Raw genomic sequence first — 21,186 nt, forward strand, 5'->3', positions numbered from 1 at the left:
TAATACCCGAAACTTGTGACTAGTACCTTATATGGCAAAAGATACAATTAAGTTTAAGACCTTGAGGAGTTTACCCTGTACAGTATTATTCACTTGAGTCCTACATACAATCTCAGCTGTCCTTATAAAAGGAGCCAAGAGATAGTGAACACACAGAAGAGAAGGCAGTGTGAGCAGGGAGGCAGAGTCTGGAGTGATGTGTCCACAGCCCAGGACAGCCAGCAGCCAAGAGAAGGCCAGGAACAGATTCTCCCTGAGAACCTCTGCTGGCTGTGCCCTGCTGGCACCTCACTGTTGGGCTTCTGGCCTCCAGAACTGCGAAAGAATCAGTTCCTGTTGTTTTAGTCACCAAGGCTGTAGTAATTTGATACAACAGCCCTAGAAAATATATCATCTTTATGGTCTGGTTCAAACACTATTTTCTATTCCATAAAATTATTCCTGATTCTCTGGGGTTAGTAACTCTCCCTAATTAGAACTGTTACAGCATCACGTTTTAACACTTACCATATATAATTAACACTGCCACATTAATGATATCACATATATTTAGGTCATGTATGAACATATTTATGATATGTGTACCATATATTTGAACAGATAAATAAGTGTACAGGTATGTGTATACTTGTGTATATATGTAAAATGTTATAATGCATCTGGGTATATGTGTGTATGTGTGAATATATACATAATATATAAATGCAGAGATGATCTAATAGATTGTTTAAATCTCCATCTTATCTACCTAGTGCAGTGCCTTACTAACAACAGATGCTCAGCAATTATTTGTCAAATAAATCAATGAGTTTTCAAGTCTTCTGTGAGTTCTCTTATCACCAAGTCTCCAAGTTCTTGATGTAGTTAAGTGAGAGTTTGAGATGTGATTGACCATGCTTTAGAAAAATCTAAGGCCTAAGAACTTCTTTGTGACTAGAAAGGGAAAGAGTTCCAAGAAGTGATGGTTATTCCTCGAAAATCCTCTAGAAAATGTAGACTGTCCATAAGTCACTCAACATAGCCAATGCCTTCTGTAGTAGCCAGCATTATGATGCATCAAGGAGCAATGGTGTGGGCCTTGCTACCACATCTCCATTATGGATTCAGAACCACCTGCTGTCAGGGTATCGTGAGTGAGGCTAGGAAATCATTCCTGTAATGACAGGGAACTCTCCAGGGAAGAGAGCTGCTCTCTCACAGCGTAATGTCTCACTGAGATCACATTGTCGTGAGATCACACAGCTCCAACTGCTCCCTGGAAGATGATGGCCTCATTTTTAGGGCACTATGGTGATTTTCTTTCTAGTGCATATTTCAAGAATAGGGTGTTGTTATCATTAACATTTTGCAAAGAAAATTAATTGCTTTCTCTACTAAACATGCTATTTTAAAAGGTCCACCATATTTTCATATGTGATTTTTTTTTTGGAGAGGAAGCTGTACCTTCCTTTTGGCATTAGGAACACCTCCAGATCAGGAATTGTTTGCTGGGGCTGTTTTAGAAACTCATGAATTAGATAATAAGATTTATAGTAAAACAAATATCTGTGTCAGGCCTATGCATTTCTGAACACACTGGAGAAGAGGAAACATGAATTAGGGATCTTAAGTCAATGCTTATAGAATAAAGCAGAAACCCTGTCCTTTGTGAAATTCTTATTTGATATTGGCCTCTATGAAAATACAAAATCTGGCTGCTGATTGACAGGACTTCAAAGATTTGGTTTCACCTATATATTTCTATCCTTGGAGGCATTATTTACATTTTGAGGCAACGTAAAGCATTTTGGGGAAGAGTTTTGGGGAACCACTCTTACACTGGTTCTGGGATGCAGGTCCCTCCCTCAGTGCTCTCTTGGCTTGTTTAGCTCAAGGCAGTTACTCTGGTGCCTACAATCTACTGGCCTTGAGAGTCTCCCCACCATATGAACTCCCATGGTGGAGAATCATGTCTCTTTTACCAGCACATCTCTAGCAGCTAAAGTGCCTGGCTAGATATTCAGTAAATATTCCGTAAATGACTGATAAATCAAGCAAAACTCACTTCCAAAGTGCTGCTTAAAATCCAGGAAAGGATTTACTTTTTTTCCTTGATTACATTATAAAACTGATTTGTCTACTTTTTAAACTCAGTTAAGATTAAGGGAGCTTAAGTTTCTGTCCTTTCTCTTAAGCCTAGTTTGTATATATTGCTTTTAGATGTTAAAGGAAGCTTTGATTGGCAACTCAGAAGTGGATTTCATCCTGACTTTCAACTTTATTTAGATTCATGTTTTATATACAGAAAGCAGATTGCTAAAAAATCAAGTCTCTTCTGAACAGGCTGCAAACTAGCTTGATCTTTGACTTAAAAATACTCTGGTAAGCTGAACACTGAAGGTTAAGATTATAGATAAAATTTTTAAAAAGAAGAAGAAAAAAGGAATAATCACAAATTCTCAATTCTTATCACTACTTTTTAGTTCAAAATGCTAAAAAAAATTATAGCCATTATATTTGCCATAAAAAAGCCCAAATTGAACACAATGCTGGAGGGAAAGATAGACAGTATTGATGATATAATCAATAAGAGGTTGGTGAGGCCACTTTCTTTCATTCTTACCTCCAGTCTTTACTGATATTGCCTGTTGTCATACCTAACAATAGACATGAGGCATCTGTGATACTATGGAAAGAGTAACAGATGAGAGGTTAGAAAACTTGTACTTGAATTTGATCCACTGTGTGACTTTAGGCAAGTCACTGCACTTCTCTCTGTGCCATGGTTTCATCAACTGTACAGCAAGAAGATGGCCTAGTCTACCTCAAAGAAGCCTTCCAGCCCTAAAATTTAGTGAGTCTATGAAGTCATCATATAAACACACTCTAGAAATAGCCATTACTACTACTTGTAGTAAGGTACAACTTTTATTATTTAATGTATACTCTGAAAAAATGTTGAAATGTGAAAAAACCCTGATAAACAACTTAATGCAGACATCTAAATACCCTATTGTTTATTAAGTATTGTGTATTTAACATTGTGTTAAGAGCTCTCCATCTAGTAACTGATCTTCACATTCACTTTATAATATAGGTGTTTTTCTCTTTTTTGTTTATTTCTTTGTTTTTTGTTTTCAATCTCTGAGGTCTGAGAGGGGTTGAGTAATTTCCCAAGAATACGTAGCTAGCAAGTGGTAGGGACAGGGTTTCAGCTCAGGTCTTGCTATCTTTAATCATTATTCCATACCTAGCCTCTCATCAGGCTAGATTTCCTTTTCATAATAATAAATTTCATTAACCTCTATTAGTATAAGTTGGATGTATCTCTTTAAGACATTGTTTTTCTGTACACACATTGGGAACCCTCTTATCAACATAGTTGAAACAGCAATGGATTGATCAATTTAAAACACCAGTTAAAATGGAGAGTTTTATGTTTTATTTTAGCTTAAACATAAAAATGTGCATTCCAGTGACCAAGTTCTGATGAAGTACAAAGATCTTTTCTTTCAGTATGTCTCATGCTGATAAAATCTTTGTAATCTTTCTTGAATAAGCCACGTCCATACTCATCCATAATTTCCAATTTTTCTTTCTTGAAAGTAGAAAAAAAATTAAAGATACATATGATGTAATTTATAGATGGAGCCCTTCAGGCTTCTTAGATTTATTTTATTTTATTTTCACTCTGGAGAATAGTTCAATTGTCTCACTCATACCTAACTCAACAACATATTTTTTTAGGAACTCATCATTAAAGCTTGGAAAAAGTATTCAATTAAATATTTTTTTAAACAAAACTCTCCTTTGTTTTGTTATGTCACACAATATTTAAATTACGTAATTACATTAATGTGTACAACTGGAAGACATATGTTTGGGAATAAATATAGTAGTCTCCCCTATCCACAGGGGATACAGTTCAAGACCCTCAGTGAGTGCCTGAAACCATGGCTAGTACGGAACTCTCTATATACTCTGTTTTTCCTATATATACATACCTATGATAAAATTTAATTTATAAATTAAGTACAGTAAGTGATTAACAACAATAACTAATAATAAAATAGAACAATTATAGCAATATACTGTAATAAAGGTTATATGAATGTGGTCTCTCTCTCTTACTCTATCTCAATATCTTATTGTACACATTTAATGTCTTTTCCATCTTAACTAAGCACTTGTCGTGCACTGTGGCCTTAATGTTTGCACTTTGAGATGCAACAGTAAAACCAGCAAAATTTCATTTTCCTTCTTCACAATTTTATAGATAGAAGGTTTGTTCTTACCATAGATCTCAGCAACCTCAGCATATGATATTTTTTCTTTATTAAGTTGAGAACTTTCACCTTTGCACTTAAAGGAAGTACTTTAAGACTTCTCTGGCATATCTGAATTGCCAGCATCACTATTCTTGGGCTTCGGAGACATTGTTAAATAAAATAAGGGTGACTTGAACACAAGCACTATGATACCTCAACATAACCTATGATGGCTACTGAGTGACTAAAGGGCTTTGGACAAAAAGATGATTCACTTTGTCAGCGGACTACAGTGGGACAGCAGGAGATTTCATCATGCTACACAAAATGGCACACAATTTAAAACTTGTCGTTTTTTTTTTTTTAATTTCTGGAAGTTTCCATTTAATATTTTCCCACTGCAGTTGACTGCGTGTAACTGAAACCATGGAGAGAGAAACGGTGGATAAGGGGGGACTGCTGTACAACAGACCCGTGGTGTGTGTGTATATATATATATATATATATATATGTATATATGTCTCAAAATGCATACAAGGGAAGTAAACAAAAGCACTGCAATCACTGTGCTCATCAGTCTGTCAGAATGTTTTAAATTAAGACTAGACCATGTGGTTAAGCCAGCTCTTGGGGTAACGGAGTCCTGCTGTACTAATTTGTTTATCTGGTAGAAGATATTTTCACATATCTTCAGAATAAACTCAAATGTCAAGATATGTACCTTAATACTAAGGAATCATTCAGATTTTGTGGGGTCTGACACATACAATTTGGGATGCTCTCTTTAAGAAAACTATCATTTTATATTATAAATATAAAATTAGGTAATAGGGCCTTGGAAGGGACATAGTAAGGGAAGGACCTGGAAGCTTAAGTTTCATTAGCTTCCAAGTCGGTCCACCACTGCTCTCCACAGACACCTTGCTCTTGCTTCAAGATTGAGCTTCATCTGAATTGCACCCTGCTGATGTTCACTTCAGCCAATCATTTAGCAAATACTTACTGAGCATCTCCTATATACCTGGTACTATTCCAGGAGCCAGGCATACTGTAGGGAATAAAAGAGACAAAGTCTCTATCCTAACAGAGTTTAGATTCTTGGGAGAATAAAGAACATACACAAATAAAAATGAATGATGGGCCTCCCTGGTGGTGCAGTGGTTGAGAGTCCGCCTGCCGATGCAGGGGACACGGGTTCGTGCCCTGGTCCGGGAAGATCCCACATGCCGCGGAGTGGCTGGGCCCGTGAGCCATGGCCACTGAGCCTGCGCGTCCGGAGCCTGTGCTCCGCAATGGGAGAGGCCACAACAGTGAGAGGCTCGCGAACCGCAAAAACAAAACAAAACAAAACAAAAAAAATGAATGATACAATTTCAAGTAGAGGTAAGTGAGAAGGGTGCAAGAGGGCATACTAAAAAAGAGTCACTGTTTTCAAAACCACTTCTTCACTGAAAACAAAAAGTGCCTTATGAATAAAATATTTTCCATAACAATAGAGTCATGCTGTGTCCTGACATGAAGAGTTGTTGAAGAGATTCTGAGCTCATGAAGCAGTGCCTTTCTTAGTCTTCCTTAGCCCTTCCAATCTTGGGTATTTGTTTGGAAAACTAGGTACACCATGCTGAGGTCCTTCCTGGGATGAGACATCAAAATGGGCAACTCAGGTTGCAACCCCCACTGAAAGAAATTTTACAGCAATGAGAGTTTTACATAACATCATTGCATATAAGCCTCTCACAGGAACACAATCCAATGAGATGTTTCTAAAATCAGTTAAGGAAAAAAAGTATACCCTTACAAGCCATTCTACTTGATAGAACACCTTTGTTTGCCCAAATTACAAACAGATTAAAAGGCCATGCTAACAAACACCCAACCAAAAGCTTGGTAGAAATATGTCACTTAGGAAAAGTAGAAATTATTTATATTTCTGTAATAACTTTTATTAATCACCTTTCACTTCTTGGCCACGGAGTAAATGAATGATAGATCTGAAATTTTAAAATGCAAAACAACAGTTTTCATAACATTTAATTTTGCTTAAAAAAAAGGCATGCTCCAAATATATGCTGTCCAAAGCTTCTAAAGCCAAGGAGATATGGGTAATTTAATAAAAATCTGTACCAAATATATAATAGGTTAACCCCCTCCCAAACACATAGCAGTATTTTGTTTTTTACAGATCTTTTACTGATCAGCCAGAAAGAGTAATTCTTTAAACTGGTCAAGTGATAAAAAGAGAATGTTATCATTACCTAAGTCAAATTAAGTTGTAAATGAAAAGGAAAACCAGTGCTGGTTAAACACAGCTTTTTTCCATCCATAGCAGAGAAATGAAGTGCCAACTGCTGTTTTCAAAAGAAGCTTCTCAAATATCAGAAATTTTGCACCTGCATATAATATAAACTGAGTAGCCCGGTTGACTGCAGGTTTATGAGATGACTGCAAAAAAATTTTTTTAAAGAGTATACATGAAAATAACCAGAAACGTCAACTCTAACAATGTTGATATAAAAAAAACAAAATATAAACCACATAAAACTTGCCCATGCTGGGTTATTAATCCCCCTAAAAAGTGACACAGTCAATTTAAACACGTTGCAACAAAGAGAGGGAGATATAGTTTTCATAAGTTCAATATTTTTTTTTTATGTTGGAAAAACACCAGTGATAACGTGTTTGTCTATATAAATAATCTTAAGATACCGTGTTGTTCAAATCAGTAATGCCTAGCATCATGTGGTTACTGAGTATTTGCAATGTGACTAGTCTGAAATAGGATTTGTTATGTGTATATATAAAAAGCATATCATATTTTGAAGGCTCAATATGATAAAAATAATATAAAAAGAAATCAGTATTTTAAAAATAGTTATTAAACATTGAAATAATATTTGGATATAGATTGGATTAAATAAAATATATTATTAAAATTAACTTAATGCTTTTCTTTTTACTTTTTAATATGGTTACTAAAGTTTTTAAAATAACATTGGTTTGCATTATATTTCTGTTGGACAATGATGGCCTACAGTGGTAAGAATTGGGCTCAGTTTGAGCTAAGGCAACTGGGCTCAGAAATTCAACTGGAATTCTCTGACTCTGTCCTAAACTCCAAATTTCTAATAATCCTAATATTTGCAAATATGTCATCTAGAAATATCTATGTTCCATCACATAACATATAATAGCATCACTGCACTTACACATATCATATTACATCAGCGTACTCTCCATACCAATAAGAACTCTGTGGATGGTAGCTATTATCACATGATTATCATATAGTTAATTAACAAAATAATTATTATCACATCACTTTCAACACTTTGCCCCAGAACTTAGTATAGAAACTGACACGTAATAGTCTCACAACAAACTCTGTGGCATAAACAAATGAATAAACTATGAGCCAACAAATGCATAAATGACATATTTAGGTTAAGGGAAAATTTTAAGATTCAATGAAAATATGATGAAATAGGATCACTGTCATTTTCATCATGTCAGGACTTAATCTTATCTGAAAAATAGGTAAGATTTGGAACCAGAATTTCCTAAATATTCTGATATGGAATTAGGGCAGAAGTAAGGCTTGTCTTACTAGAGACTTCTCAAAGGCAGAGATCAAAATGCACCATTAAAATGTTGATACAGCTTTATAGGCCAATGAAATTTTACAGTTAGAAAACTGCTCAACAAATAGGCAGTTCAACCATTCATCTTTCACATCAAAGACCCTTTATTAGTTTACTGTGAGTGCTGTAACAAATTGCCACAAGTTTACTGGCTTAAAACAACACACACTTATTCTCTTAGAATCCTGGAGGCCACAAGTGTGAAATCAGTTCAAAGAGCCAAAATCAAGGTGTTGGCAGGGTCCTGCTCCTTCTGGATGCTCGAGTGGAGAATCTATGCCTTGCATCTTCCAGCGTCTGGTGGCTGCTAGCATTCCTTGGCTGTGGTCGTAGCAGCACTCAAATCTCCGTTTCTGTGGTCACATTGTCCTCTCTTCTGCCTGTGGCAAATCTCCATAAGGGCATTTGTGATTGCATCAGGGCCCATTGAGATAATTCAGGATAATCTCACCTTTTCAAGATCCTAAGCTAAATCACATCTGCAGACTCTTTGCCATAGAACATAGCAGTTAGGTACCAGAATTAGGACATGAGGGTCATTATTCAGCCTCATACAGACCCCAATACATAGTTTTCCAATCTGCCCTAAAGCATTCACTAAAAATGGTCATTTTTGTATACCACTTTGAAATTTTTATTAAAGCTGGATGAACACAACCAAATTTTTTTAATGTGGAATTATGTGGCTATTGCACACCCATAACTGATTATTGCTCTGCATCTAGGTAGAGAGCTGCAGGTTTCATGTTCCTACACTTTTACATGCTCACCACTCTGCCCTGTGTCTCCTTAGATCTCAGAAACTGCAACGTTCAGAGAAGATGACTTCTCACTTCTGATATCATAATTATGCTTTTGTCCCTCAAAGTAACTTATTTTTGATAAACACATTCACCTGAAAAGTAATGAGGAGTCTCCAGGGACTTACTGCAAGTCTAGAGTGGCCAACTAGCTGGCCATGCACTCAAAGGAAATTCGTCAACCAGTGGCTGTGCACATGCAACTGTTGTTCAGAAAATGATTTTCAACTAATCAATGTTTCTAAGTTGGACTTTCAGGAATTTTATACATGCAAACTAGATGAGTAAAGGGTACAAAGCAGTAAAATAGTCATGTATTTTCAACATATTTTAATTATACTTAAAATTTATTGAGGTCATATGAACTATAAGTTATATATTAATGACAGATTACCATGATTTGTAGTTTATTCTTTTGAATGTATTTGGAAAATATAAAATTTCCCTAGCTGAACTGACATGCCCAACCAAGAGAGGGAGTAAAAAAAAATAATAATAATATGCACAAAGCTGTCTTTTTTCTGCTGCCATCCAGTGGTCAAATAATCATAGTGCATATCACATGTTAAAAATTTAAGTCTTCCTGGGTAGGTAAGTGAGCCCCTATATTTGTTTTTATGGTTCAGAAATATTTAGCCTAAAATCTAAAACCAAGAACGTATGACTCCCAGTTCTACAATTAAAAGTTACTTTTCTGCTCATATCTTAATTGATATAATAGTAATAGTAATAACCAATAAAGAATTTGTCTTTCAATCCTCAAATAGTACTGTGCTCAACAACAGTTTAATCAATATCATTTTTTTCTGAACTAAATATTAGGATAGATGATTTATGGTTAAAATTTGCTCAACAGGACAGAGTATTTAAAAAAAAACAACAACAAAGTAACATGATAGCGGCACACAGATGGCCCTGTCTTGCCCTTTGTTTATTCCCATGAATACTTTATCTCATCAACTGAAGTATAAGCTTTAACAGAGTAGAGAGTGTGCCCTAGGTTTAACTGTTTCTGCCTCAGTGCTTCACCCAGAGATTTGCATTTAGTCAGTACTCAATAAATATTTTTTGAACAAATGAGTAGTGTTTATGTTTATTGCAGTTGGGTCTGTTGAAAAGTAGTAAACTAAAGAATTGAATGAATATAATATAAAGCCACAGTGGCTCTTCCTGGGGTATTTAAATAATCTCTGCATATGCTGTACTTAAACTAAATTCCAAATAGCTCTCACACCATCTCTCTCTCTCTCTCTCTCTCTCTCTCTTTTTAAATTAGCAACTATCTAAAAATCTTTTAATTCCATGTTTAGCAACTTCATCTATGGACTTTTTGTTTTCATAGGAAATGTATACTTTTTTTATCCCATTCAATAGCAACTCTCTTATTTAATCCTCAGTAAAATAGCATGAACATGTTCTCTCTCTGTAGATAAATCTTTAAACAGAATGGAGATGCATTACTCTTTCCTTAGCTTTCCATAGTCAATCATCCTGACTGAACCTTAAGACTTGTTTCATGATCCTTAATTTATTTCTTCTTCTTTCTTTTGAACTTTATTAAGTAGTGGGAACTTCACATAAAAGTACTCAAATACTAACTCTGGAAAGGAAAGGTATACCAAAAAGGATTGATTCTAGTCAGAGTATGTGTGAGGGTTTTTTTTTTAGGGGGGGGGGTTGCGTGGGGGAGAAACAGTTGAAAATTCTCCACATTTCATTGATATTAGTCCAAAATTAACACCAAAGTGTCATGCTTATGCCTAAGGGAGCAGTCTAAAAGTATATGTGATCTTGAAATTTTCAACAAAGTCATTTGGAAAGGACCAATTCTTCACACCAAGCCACTGTCTATAATGGCTATGAAAGCACTTTGTCATAAGAACTCTAGGAATATCAGCTATTAGTATTATACACCCACAATCATGAATACCACTTTATTTTTTTTTACTTTTTTTAATTTTTAATTTTTTATGCAATTTTTGAAGGTTACTCTCCATTTACAGTTATTACAAAATATTGGCTATATTCCCCATCTTGTGCATACATCCTTCAGCCTATCTTACACCCAATAGTTTGTACCTCCCACTCCCCCACCCTTATATTGCCTCTCCCTCTTTCCCTGGTAATCATTAGTTTGTTCTCTATCTCTGTGAGTCTGCTTCTTTTTTGTTATATTCACTGTTTGTTGTATTTTTTAGATTCCACATATAAGTGGTATCACACAGTATTTATCTTTCTCTGTCTGACTTAATTTCACTTAGCATAATGCCCTTCCAGTCCATCCATGTTGCTGCAAATGGCAAATTTTCGTTCTTTCTTATGGCTGAGTAGTATTCCACTGTACACATACACCACATCTTCTTTATCCATTTATGTGTTGATAGACACTTAGGTTGTTGCCATATCTTTGCAATTGTAAATAATGCTGCTATGAACAGTGGGGTGCATGTATCTTTTTGAATTAGTGTTGGTGTTTTTTTCAGATATAAACCCAGGAGTGGAATTGCTGAGTCATATGGTTGTTCTATTTTTAGTTTTTTGAGCATCCTCCATACTGTTTTCCCACAGTGGCTGCACCAATTTACATTCCCACCAACAGTGTACAAGGGTTCCCTTTTCTCCACATCCTTTTTTTTTTTAAACATCCTTATTGGCGTATAATTGCTTTACAATGGTGTGTTAGTTTTTGCTTTATAACGAAGTGAATCAGTTATATGTATACATATATCCTCATATCTCCTCCCTCTTGCGTCTCCCTCCCACCATCCCTATCCCACCCCTCTAGGTGGTCAAAAAGCACTGAGCTGATCTCCCTGTGCTATGTGGCTACTTCCCACTAGCTATCTATTTTACATTTGGTAGTGTATATGTGTCCATGCCACTCTCTCACTTCAACCACTTACTTTAAAAACATGATAGTACATAGTTGATTACTTCATGTTCACTCTGCATGCATTTCATGCAAATGAGTGCTTCTCTATTACCTCCCTCCTCTAGATTTCATCCACATGGATATTGTACAAGCTCCTAAAGCTTAAAGTATCCACAAATTAATTTTCTACCTTCATGACTTTCCCTCATCTGTTCTTCCTCTTCTAATCCTTATCCTGTTCAATAATACAAACAGCCACCCAGACAATTAACAGAAACCTTACAGTCACCCCTAGCTTCAGAGTTTAAACGTCCTTGCTCCCATTCATTTACAATATGATAGGGCTCATGTGGCCCAAATATCAGTCATAAACTGATCTTCTGACACTGTCAATCACTGTCTTCTGACAGTGATTGGTTGATTTACCGACTCTTCAAACCTTATTAAGGAGAAGTCCTACGTGCCAGGCAATGAAACAGATAATGAGGTGCACAGCTTCATTAAATATAACAAGTATGCTCACATCAGCAGATGGCAGATTTGTAAATAAATAAGTACCATGGAAAAATTGGGAAAACAAAGGAGTAGCCAATTCTACCTAGAGAGGATTGGGAGTCAGAAAAGGCTACATAGGGTGGTGCAATTCCTGTCTAAAATGTGATACCTGGTCAGCACATTCACTCAATAGTTCATTCAAAAACAACTATGATGTGTCTGGAAGAAAAACAACAAAAGGATTAATACTGCTAAGGAATTCACCATTGGATGAATAACCCAATATTTAAAAAAACTGATAATTTCACTCTGAGGCCTACTGAATTGGAGCATTTCCTTTAAGTGCCAGTGGGATCACCCATTGCAGACCTCAAGAAGTGAAATAAAGACAGATCAAAAGCTCAATAAACAGAATCAGTAAATAAAGCAGAATAAATCAATAAATAAAGCAGAATCAGTAAAAATAGATTTACACATCATTCACATATAAGTAGCAATTGACACTTTGGAAAAAACTAAGATCCTCTTGAGACTAACAGTGAGGAAAAGTGAGAAGATAAGGCTAAGGCCAGAGCCTTAAGGGCAGACAGGAAGATGAAGACTCAGCCAAGGAGACAAAAAAAATAAATAAGTAAAAGAACACTCAATGATATAAGGGAAAATTTCTATGTGGTTATTCAATGTCATATTTCTATAGTATAAGTATTCTGTTTTTTAAATATTATAAGTTTATATAATGTATATGTACATATCTACCTCCAAAATGCTTCAATTGTAGAGCTTGATAGGTTATAATATGACATTATTTTTTAATTTTAAATGTTTCTTTTTATATTAACAAGATCCCAATTATATTCTAAGATTTTCCCCACTACTTTCACTATTTATAATGGTTACAGGGACAGAACAAAACATAAGATACACTTTTTAAGCCTTTTCTCATCTTGTTTCTCCAAAGAACCTAAAATAAGTACTATGTTAATTCTGGCTTTATTTCTATCACCATTTCAAACTTACATTTGGAATAGTTAAGGAAAAGGAGGGGTAGTGTCAAACCAAAGGAAGAGATCATTTCAAGAATGATCACAAAGGAGGCTACAGATCACAGTGACCTCACCCAGAGTGGTAGGGATGACTTCAAACTGCAATGGGTAAGGGAAACAAGAAGTAGAGACAGTAAGGCATGGTGAGACTGAAGAAGTTTATACTGTGCTAAAATGAAGAAAAACATTAAAACAACTTATATATGTTGTGGGAGAATGCAAAGACACTTAAACATATGTGTGGGCTAACAGGATGGGGACAATAAGAAGGGAAGTTTAAATACAGGAGAGTAGTAAAGTCTGTGGGTTTAGGACATGGGTTTGAAGGAGTCAGAAAGAGGCAGAATCCTGCACAGGAGCGAGACTAAGAGCACAACACCCTCATGCATGACTGAACAGATTCTAATTTATAAGAGCACTGCTGCCTCCCTGATCCCAACATAGTATTAACACTAATACCAGTTTTACACTGTTGTTGTTGTTTAGCAACTACATCATTTGTTGAAGCATAAGCTGTGTTCAACTAAACCAGTTAGAAGATAAAGATATAGACATATCTCTATCTATCTATCTATCTATCTATCTATCTATCTATCTATCATTCTATCTCTCTATCTAGTATAGCATAAACTGAAATTAATTCAAGTTATTCCATTCTGTAATTATGCAGTTGTTTTTATTTTCTAACCAAAGAGCTAGATTTTGCATTTATCCCTGCTGAATTTCGTTTTGATAGGATCAGCCCATCATTTCAACCTAAGAGTATGTAGATTCTCTAATTCAGCAGTCAGCAAACTACAGCCTGCAGGCCCACTGCCTGTTTATGTAAATAAAGTTTTATTGCAACACAGTCACACACATTCATTTATGGAATTCCTATGGCTGCTCTCATGCTATAATGGCAGAGTTGAATAGTTGCAACAGAGACCTCATGACTTTAGGAAAGCCTAAAATATTTACTATCTGGCCCTTTATAGAAAAAATCAGCACTCTATCTAATTCAACCTGTTAACTATTTTTTCCAGATAAAATATGCAAGTAAATGTGTTTTCTGTGTCTTCATTCAAGTTATTCAGAATCCTGAACCCAATAGGGTCTAATCCAAAATGCAGATAAAAATTCCTGTTCACCTCCCTCTTGGCTAACACAAATCTATTAGTTATCACTAAAAGAATGATAATAACAGTCCATTATTATCCAGACTATAATTGTTCTTTTCCATAAGGTTGTCATAGTAAGCACTGTCAATTTTCTGGTTGAAATCCATATATACATAAGCTAATACCACTGCCAGTTTATGATCCTGGTAAACCTATTAAACATACAATCTAAACTTTCCTTTATGACTCAAGAACATCCTCTAAAATCATCAATTTTACTGGGCTGTAATATAGTACTTCCCCAGTGACATACAGAAAGAGATTATAGTCCATTTGGGCTGCTATAACAAACTTCTACAGATTGAGTGGCTTAAAACTACAGATATGTATTTCTTACAGTCTGAGAGGCTGGGAAGTCCAGCAGATTCCATGTTTTTCTGCTGTCTCCTCATGTGGTGGAAGAGGTAAGGATATCTCTGGGGTCTCTTTTATGAGGGTGCTAATCTCACTCATGAGGGCCCTGCTCTCATGATTCTAATCAACTTCCAAGGGCTCCACTTCCTAAGATCATCACACTGGGGGTTGGGATTTCGACATACAAATTTTGGGGGGACACAAATAAATATTCAGTCCATTGCAAGCTGGAACTATTCTCACCTGTTTCAATAAGAAGCCTAAGCCTGAAAAAAAGTAAGAGGAAGCAGGAAAACTACTAGCTGTCACTTCTCAATGCTAATAGTGTGAATATATCGAACCAGTACTGTTCTCTATTCTAACACCATGCTCTTGCTGTGCTGTGGACAGGGAAACCACATATGCAAGTGAGGTAGAGCTACATGGAAAGTAAAGGAAAAGGGTATATAAGTGTCTACCACAGGAACTTTATGACCTCATTTATACACGTTGCGACACTGATTTGGTCTTTAAGTGGATCTGTTGCACATATATTAGTTCATTTGGTTGCGTTTTACATAGTTGAAGCTGTTGAATAGTGAAATTCTGTAAAAGTAGGCTCTTGCTATTTAGCTTATTAAATGTTTTTGCAAAATGCAGAGCTTAGCAGCAGCTTCTCACATTGGATCTGAAATGACTTGTTCAAAACTAACACAGCATATTCAACCCATTCTCAGAGCCCACACTCAAGAACTGTCACTGAGCTCCCTCAGTCCAAAGAAGGCATGCTAGATGTCAAATTTCAAAAATCAAGAGTCCTAACATACAAGGTTTCAAATCACGTTTGGCTCATATTTATAGACAAAGCACTGCACCCAAAACTGTCCGTCTTTATAAACACTCTACAAAAAGTGCTCAAGTAAAAAACCCCAAACTTGGGACAAGATCACTCTTCATAATGAAGGACAGCTCATGTGCTATGACCTCCCTGTCTGCACACGGCACAAATCACAAAGAACACAGTATTAATCTATAAAAATTAAAGCTAATAAATGAATGTCAGCATATCAGGGTGAAGAGCAAAGATATATTACTATATTTATCATCAATGCTTGTAAGAAACAAGGCATGCTTCATGCTTATTCTGAAAAAAAAATTCTTGGAAGAAAATATTTCTTCCTGTCTGTGCACTTTTGCACTTTAGTGTCTCACGGGCTTATTCCTTTATTTAGGACTTACATTTGGTCCTAAAATACTATATGGGGAGTCAGAACATTTTTGCTGCAGCATTTTTCTTGTATTCTTTCCTTTTGCTACTGTATATCATCCCCCTGTAGCTTTTTGCTGAAACTGTCCTTCACGTAAAAGTTATATTAAAATGTCCCTTTTAAAATTGCCTAAATTCTGAAATGTAAAAGTTTGAAATAACTTAAAATGTTGCCAAACACTAACCAGGTTACCTTTGTGGTTTACAAAGGTAAATCATTTGCCACCAACACCTGTACTTTCTGAAAGCAAAAAAGGGTCAAGAAAATGAAGAGTGCATCTGTAATCTTAACTCCATAAGCAGGAAGTTCTATCTAGTTAGATTTAAAAATAAGTAAGCAATACTGTCAGTTAATTGCTACCTTCACACTTCTTGATTCACACTCTGAGAAACACCAGTTGTGTCCAGTTATTATAACAAAAGCACCAACTGCACAGGCACTAAAATAAAAATATGTAGATGCTATTGCTAAAGGAAGATTTTCTCTGGGCTAAGAGTTGGATCAGGAATGGGTTTCAAAAGTAAATCAGTTTGAGAAAGAATAACAAATATGATATAAGGAAGCATAAATAAGCACTGCAAACTGTTATATTTTAATTCTTCTTAGCTATAGAACCTATTAGTTTCCTCCTGGAGACAGGGACCAAATTCAACCGCCCTCTTCCTTGGGTCACCTTTTGTCATTCTGCAAGTGCTGGCAAGGGCTCTACAGACATCCCTTTTAGAACAAGAACATAATGTGATGAAGATTTCTGAGAGGCCAGGAGACTGCAACAGAGCAGCCTCCTACACTGGGTAGAAGGAGACTATCATTTACCAACCTTCACACTTTATCTCCAATTCATTTCTTAACTACTTCAGTTACCTGGAGCTATTAGGTACTGGGAGACCAAAAAATAAGATTCTGTATCAGGCTGGATAGGATCCAACATACCTCATGCCAAGAACAGGGGATGCCTGTCATCATTCTTCCTTTCTTAACCCCAACATTAGGTAGCAGCTAACAGGGTCAGCAGAGACAAAACGATGGCCCTCAAGTGTAAAGACAGTTCCATCATTAGATAACAGTTTTGAAACCCCTAGTAAGGGCCATATCTAATCTTTTGTTAGATTTCCTACAATTTGTAATCTGAGGGCCAGGTCTTCTAAGGACCCTAAATTAATGTTTGGAAACTTTTATCTTCTATCTTCTCCTTATTGTATTCTCTGTTTATGTCCTCCACAAACTTATACCCTGTCTTAATCGGATCAAGAGTATTGATTGAGCCATTAAGGAACTTTGAGAGAGCAAGTTTAAAATGTCTGGAATCAGAACAAGGGTTTAATTTAATAAGTTATTACTTTCTCTCATCAGCTCAATTGTTGCCATTACAATTTCCCAGTGGATGTCTAAACTTTTTCAAAGACCCTTTATTCTTACTCTCTCACCAAAACTCTACAACAGTGTTTCTCAACCTTTTCTTCATATCGTCACTCCCCTGGTTAAGAAGCCTTTTTAGACATTCTTTTTTTTTTTTCTAATCACATCTGCTCCCTATGAATTGCTAATACTACAAATGTACTATATATCTGTTTATATGTACTGACCCTTTGGAGGACCACAAACCATTGTAATTTCTAAGACTTTTTTCCACCTCCTAAGATCTAACTGCTTTCCTTTGGGGCAATATTACCTTTTTTTTGAGAATGTCTCTCTATAACAAGAATAAGCTGCCTTTTGAAAATTCCCCCAAATAAAAGTTCATTATGAGTGTTGATTATTTTTACTCTGTATACAACAATTTTCTTTTAATCCAACTACCTTTCCCCCTTTCCTAGCCTTATTTATAAATGAGATTGACACTGAGTTAAGTACTGAGCAATCTGAACTAATCAAAGTGTGTGTGTGTATGTGTGCTGTAACTGCAAAACAGCTCTCTCTAAAATATGAAGAAATAAATCCAGGGTAGTTTTCAAATTTTAATAAAATAAAGTATTAGCACTTCTCATATAGACTAGATAGATGTATGGAGTTTTAACAGCAAAAAGTAAAATGAGATTATTCTTTTCCAAAAAACAGAGATATGAGCTGCGTGACTTGGTTTTAGTCAGAATCTTGGGTTAATGGGCAATGGTTACATATTTTTCATTTTCTGTCCTTGATTTCTTGTAACTCATACTTGGGAAGCTAAGGATTACAACATTATGGCTATGAAGTCATGCAAATTATAAATGGCATTTTACTCTATGTAGCTGAAAGGGCACATTAAGTGCAAACATTAACACCTCTAAAAACTCAATGAGTAGAAGATTGTCCCTGGTGGAAACATTAATGAGTGAAACAAAGCTATAAAAGTTTAGTCTTGAGCCTAAATCTTTTTTTTTAATTAATAAGAAAATTTTGTGCTTACACTAAGATGAAGTGTTATCAAAAATGCACTGCTAGCATATTTTACACAAAATACTGTGATAAGGTAATTCTATAAATACAGGGTGACCTTCTGCCTGGAGGTTACTCTGTGGCTTCCCTGTACCCCCTCCACTTCAGATGACTTTAGCACACTGAAATACACAGCATACTTGCCATCAGAAAATATAATAAGGTTTTTGTTTGTTTCAAAGCACAGAAGCTTTTCAGTGATGTCCAAATTAAGGACATACCAAGAGAGAAACTGAGAAGAAAATAAGAAGGCTAATATGAATTTACCAGAGGTCAAATGTTGCCAGCTCCAAGAGTGAAGCCATTAAGAATAGCTTGGTGATCTCTTTAGGAGATCTGTTAGAACTTTAAGCAAGCAGAAGGAAAGAAAGATATTTTTGATGAAGGGAAAAAAAAACAAATACAAAAACCTATGGGTCAGTTCAGGTAGATGGTGGAAACAGCTGCAAATTATTGGCAACATCAGCTGTACTTGAGAATTCAGGAATAAATCAACTTCAGACCTTGGTGGAGGCCCAGAAAGTAAATAAACGCAATTAAAATCGCTGGGATCCAATGACCCATGTGTCCTCCATAGTAAAGGAAAACAAACAAGTCTGCCTGGGACCTTGCTTAAGAGAGCTGCTTAAAGATCTTTACTTCTTGCAAACAGTTGGAAAGAATTCTATGCAAGACAACTAATAGCAGAAGCCAGGTCCCCCGGGATACAGATAAAACTCCAAAAGGCATTTTCTCCCAGACTCTGAGTTTCTGAGCCACGCTGAAGTCCACTGGAAAAAATCACTCTGGGGATGAAAAGGGCAATATACTGCACACCGCAGTATGCACACCACAGTCTCCTCAACATAAATAATACATAAATAAGTTCTCTGTTCCAGCTATCATTTCCTCTGAAATGAATCATTCCCTCTCCCCACACTTAAGAAAAATAAAAATAAATCACCCAGGGAAAGACACTCTTGAGTCCCTCCACAAATGCCCCAGCTATCCGTGTTTCCAGTCCAAAAGGTGGAGAGCCTGACCGTGGTGCGGCACAGCCTGCAACTTTCTTCAACTCTGGGATCCTAGCATCAGTTGATTGTTTGACACCAAAATGACTTCTCTAGGATCAGGGAGATGAGCCACCTGACCTATCTGATCCCCTCAGGCATAGGTCCCACACCCCTCTGTCCATTCCGGTAGAAGGGGCTCTCTCGGGACTGGAGACAGGACCTGACCCCTCTTCCCCCTACCCCCCACCCGCCCATACACACAACCAAGGTTCATATGAAAGACTGAAAAGGGGTGTGGGACAACAATGATGACAACAAAAAACGTGATTACTTAATTAAAAAAAATAAAATCTGAGTCTCTTACCATCTCGCCTGAGGTTGGCGTTGCGCAAAGCTTTGATGGATGCGCTCTGCGGAGTTGCAGAAGTGTCCCGGTAGCTGCAAAAGTTTGAGCAGACTAGCGTGTAGACAAGGATGAGCCGGTGCATTGGGATCAGCGACCTAGGGACAGCGTCGCTCCAAGAAAAAGCCAGGACAGGCTCCCAGGACCCCGCCGCGCTCTGGCCCCCACGCTCGCCCTGCGCTAGCCCGGGCCGCCCCGCCGTGCTAGTCGCCGAGCTCTCCCAAAACTTCCTGCATGCTGAACTTTCTGCGCGCGGGTGGCGGCCGCACTTCCTTGTGGTGCTGAGAGTTGATAAATGGTGACGGGACAAACAACAGGTTGACGTTTGTTCGCCCCTTCCGGTGGCTGGCAGCTGCAACACAGGCTGCAGGGGGCGGGTGGCGCGGCGTCCCGGGCGGGCGAGCAGAGAAGCCGCGTCCTCGGCCCCAGCGGCGGCGGCAGCCCCTGAGCTGCGCGCACTCGGGCTCCCAGCCGCGGCGCGCGCACAAGGCTGCCCGGGTCCAGCCGAAGGCCGCTCTGCCACTGAGCGCGCCCAGTGTGACCGTGAGACGCAACTCTTCCCACCACTCTGGGCTTAACCCTAGACGTTAGACCAGAGGGACAGCGGGGGACAAGGAACTGGGTGTCCGGGAGGAAGTGGAAGAGGGTAGAATCCCCAAACTTCTCCAGAGGTGATGGGCTCCTCCACCCATAAGACATGGCTCCTGCTTGGGTGATGGTGGGGTTTGGGGAGGAGGGCTGGAGTTGGAAGTTTGTCGTTTACAATAATCAAGATCAGATTCTACTCAGTCAAGATTTTACTAAGTGAAAAAGTGAAAGAGCTCAATAGTAAATGAGCTTGTTTCTGAGCTTCCTTTGAGCTCCAGTAGGTGTGACCTTGGCCAAGTCAAGGTTAATTTCTCAGGGAGAAACACAGGCTGTCCTTCCTATCTCACAGGGCCCTAGGTAAGAGGGGCGCATGTGACCAAGTGTACAGTAAATCCTCAAGGGTGTTGGTATATGTCCCACCCCCACCCCCTGAAAAGTAGAAGGGTCTAGAAGTTGGGTGGGGTTGAGCCAGGACAGACAGGAAAGGTGAAGAAGTTGAGGGGGAATTGTGTTGTATTCATGGTCCACAAAAAGAGGCAGGGAACATCCAGGACTTTGGGCCTCCCTACTCTGAGTATCTGGAAGCTCGGAGGTCCAGAGGAACTGCCTCTGGATTCCAAGAACTTCTAGATCATGCCTCTATCTCCTAGGGGTAGGGGACTATATATGGAACAGGAGCAAATCAAGACTCTGCTGCTCACTAGCTTTGTCACCTTAAGTCATTTGACCTTTTGAGCCTCAGTTTCTTTACTTAAAAAAGGTGAGTAGTCATTCTTTAGTTTGTATCGTTGTGGTGAGAATTATATGAAATAACTTTAGTATTTTGCTTTGTTTGTACCTGAATCCAACTCCAGATTTACATAACTTCTCAGCTGCTCAAGGAAGAAACATTCTCCAGTCTGTTTCAGGCCTTTCAGCTCCTGAAAGTC

General features: G+C 37.5%; 1 protein-coding gene across 3 annotated transcripts in view; it reads right to left on the bottom strand.

Moving 5' to 3' along the window:
• The window catches only part of PDGFD (platelet derived growth factor D), a 231,624-nt gene extending 211,527 nt beyond the window's left edge, over nt 1-20,097 (bottom strand). For all 3 annotated transcript variants that reach the window (XM_024768924.1, XM_024768923.1, XM_024768922.1), the window contains exon 1: nt 19,631-20,097. In XM_024768924.1, coding sequence (XP_024624692.1) covers nt 19,631-19,754 — 124 coding nt within the window. In that variant the 5' untranslated portion in view covers nt 19,755-20,097. The remainder of the gene's footprint in view (nt 1-19,630) is intronic.
• Nucleotides 20,098-21,186: the final 1,089 nt, after the last annotated feature.

This window comes from Neophocaena asiaeorientalis, unplaced genomic scaffold (assembly GCF_003031525.2).
Source record: "Neophocaena asiaeorientalis asiaeorientalis breed wild unplaced genomic scaffold, Neophocaena_asiaeorientalis_V1.1 scaffold151, whole genome shotgun sequence".
Lineage (NCBI taxonomy): Eukaryota > Metazoa > Chordata > Mammalia > Artiodactyla > Phocoenidae > Neophocaena > Neophocaena asiaeorientalis.